The sequence below is a fragment of the Monopterus albus genome, unplaced genomic scaffold, assembly GCF_001952655.1.
Source record: "Monopterus albus unplaced genomic scaffold, M_albus_1.0 scaffold67.1, whole genome shotgun sequence".
Taxonomy (NCBI): Eukaryota; Metazoa; Chordata; class Actinopteri; order Synbranchiformes; family Synbranchidae; genus Monopterus; species Monopterus albus.
The window spans coordinates 414,000-416,825 of NW_018127947.1; the positions used below are offsets into that span (position 1 = coordinate 414,000).

Here is a 2,826-nt window from a genome sequence, read left to right on the forward strand (position 1 = left end):
CCCAGAATGGATTTTGGGAAAATCAGTTCCTATTTTACTGTAGTTTGTTTTGATCGGTTTTATTTCCTGCGACGTTACTTTAAAATGATGGATAATTTAAATATCCTCCAATGTAGTAAAGCAATTCCAGTTGTTGTCTTCTCAAAGGGCAGCGTGTAGTTCTGGTTCAGCTCCTCTCTGATGAGAGGGTGGCTCTTAAAGGACTGGAGCCTATCACGTCCTGCATCTGCACCAGACCCACCTCCAAAATATGACCACTCACAAAATGTATATATCATAGGTTAGACAACTGAGCATGTGTTCGAGCAACTAGTTGCGACTCCACACGTCAAAAAAAAGACATGACAGTCTCCTACTGGGGTAATCAAACAGTTTCTAGATCATTAGTCCAATGAGTCCGTGTGAGGGATGTTTTTTATATTCTTAGTTACACACTGTGAACGACCGAGACGCGGAATTTTATAGTTTGTGGCATGTCAGTGCGCTCCGACTCATAGACGAGGACAACAGTCTGTGCTGTGCTGTTTGTTTTTATTGTACATGCTTTCAACTACAGACTTATGACATTACGCAAAGAGCCGGAGCGGGGCTGCATATGGGCGGCATAGGTGGCACTCTCTACCTCAGCATGTTGAATGGGACTGAAACGCAAACCTTTGGAAAGAACACCGACATCGGCAGTCACATCCACCGTGGCGGCAAGGATCTGGCAGAGTTTAAAATGGGGATTCAGGACGCGAGGTTTTACTACCCGGACTCGGTTCAGAGCGGGCAGGACGCTCTGGCTCTGCCGTACCACTCGGACCAGGCGGTGGGAGGGTACGGAGCTCAGCCCGGCAAGTTTTACGCACAGACCCTCAGCAGCTGCCCGTACGGCGGCGTGCGATCGCCCCCAAGAAGCGGAGCCGGGCAGGGTTACATCCCGACGGCAGGAGATGGGTTTCCCACAGGCGGAAAAGACGTGTTCTCTCCGTCTCCGGAGAATTTCCCGGCAAGCTTTCAGCACAGTTACCAGCGGCCGCCTCTCTATCCTTTACCTGGACTACAGGTGTGCGGAAAGACCCAGGCTCTGCTCAATAACTTCCCGCTATGGGCCAAGTTCCATAGGTTCCAGACCGAGATGATAATCACCAAACAGGGGAGGTGAGTCTGCCAACCAGCTCCAAATTTCGCACTTATTATTCACATGAAAATGAAAAAAACTGCAGCTTTCTGTGGTGATCTACATTAATGGCCAGACTTTAGCGGGGAAACGTCAACGAAAATACAAATTACGCACAACTCTTTTTTAAGCGCTTTGTAATTTATTTACGACCAGTCTTATTTTATTGATGAACAGCTGCCACAACATCACGGAGAATTAAACAAGACTTTATAGCCTTGTCAAACTGTCTTGGGCTGATTCCTGATCGTTTAGCTCCTATTTACTACAGGAATGTGCAGGCATCACCAACACATCACTGGTCAGGTGACGGGGCTGCTGGTAGCTTTGGGTTTGTAGGTGAGACTGATGGAAAGGACCTCGGAACCACATGCTTATCATAATAAAGTCGATTCTGTTTGGTCCGAGATAGTTAGAGCATGTTAAAGTAGGGTTTAAATTGACTAGAAAGTTGCATAATTTCCATAAAACATTTGAAATGTACCTCAGTATAATAAAAGATTGATGTGATTTATGTTAATTAATTTGAACTTAAACAGCATATATAGTTTCCCCCTCATAGATTCACCGAGTCAGAATGTGCTCTAGGCAAAAGCTGCTTCTAAGAGCCAGAGAAATGATGAAGAGGAGCCAATATCAGTTGCAGGCTGAGTTGCCGGTAAACATTTTCACGCCTCCGTTGACCTGTGAGGTCACTGGGGTCTCTTCAGTTTAACACAACAGAAAATAAACAACAAAAATGAGGTTACCAGTTAAATTGTTTCCTTTTTAGTGAGAAGGGGACATTATTAATACTTGCTGCACTTAACGGAAGCAGTACTGTGTCACACTATGCGGTAGATGAACTTTGCTAAAGGTATTGCATGCTTTGTTTTGTAAAAATTAAAAGTTAATACACTCCTCTTCTTGTTATCCTAATTAGGTCTGACAGTCAAATCGGTGACCAGCTTTTCTAGACCTAATTTCTGCTCAAAAACCTTTCCAGTGTTGATAAAGTGAGAAACAAACGTACTAGAGAAACAAACAAGCGTAATAGCTGAGTCAACACCTTCGTACTGGCCCCCTCAGTACTGAAATTGAGAATAAAATCATCTTTTTAATAATAAGAGCAGAGCAGGACACTTCTGGGAGGACAGGCCGGTGCTGCAGGGCCCTGCCATGGGTCACCTAGCATTAAGCTGCTGTCATGTCTCTGATGCTTAATTCACTATTGTGTGACACTTTCAGGCCATAGGTTTCTCATGGCTCAGCTCTGTGCACAGAAAACAAGTGCGCTGCCACATAATAGGACACTGATGGTTCCCTGTGACTTGACTGGGCTGATCAGCTGAAGCCAAGTCCTAGTAATTAAAGTGACCAGAGTAAAAAATTATCATTCATAATTTACACATTGTTTTTTTTTTTTTAACACAAGTTTTAAAACCTGGAGGACTATTAGTTTTAGAATAAGAATTTTAACATGCAGCTGCAAAATATTCCCCTTTGAGCTGCACAGTTTCTTTACTTTCTGGTTGACTGCTGTAGACACACCTGCTATCAGAGTGATTCTGAGAGCAGTTAAAATTTTTGGAAGTCAGAGAAGCTTCTTTAAAGTGGTTTCTTCAGATGATTGGGCCTATTGAATTTTTTTTTGTTGAACCTGAACCAAAAAAAAAAAAAAAAAA

At 43.4% G+C, this 2,826-nt stretch overlaps 1 protein-coding gene across 1 annotated transcript in view; it reads left to right on the top strand.

Annotated features, from left to right (window-relative positions):
* Positions 1 to 328: 328 nt before the first annotated feature.
* tbx21 (T-box transcription factor 21) overlaps positions 329 to 2,826 on the top strand; it is a 16,328-nt gene continuing 13,830 nt past the window's right edge. The window contains exon 1 of the mRNA XM_020604820.1: positions 329 to 1,143. Coding sequence (XP_020460476.1) covers positions 596 to 1,143 — 548 coding nt within the window. The 5' untranslated portion in view covers positions 329 to 595. The remainder of the gene's footprint in view (positions 1,144 to 2,826) is intronic.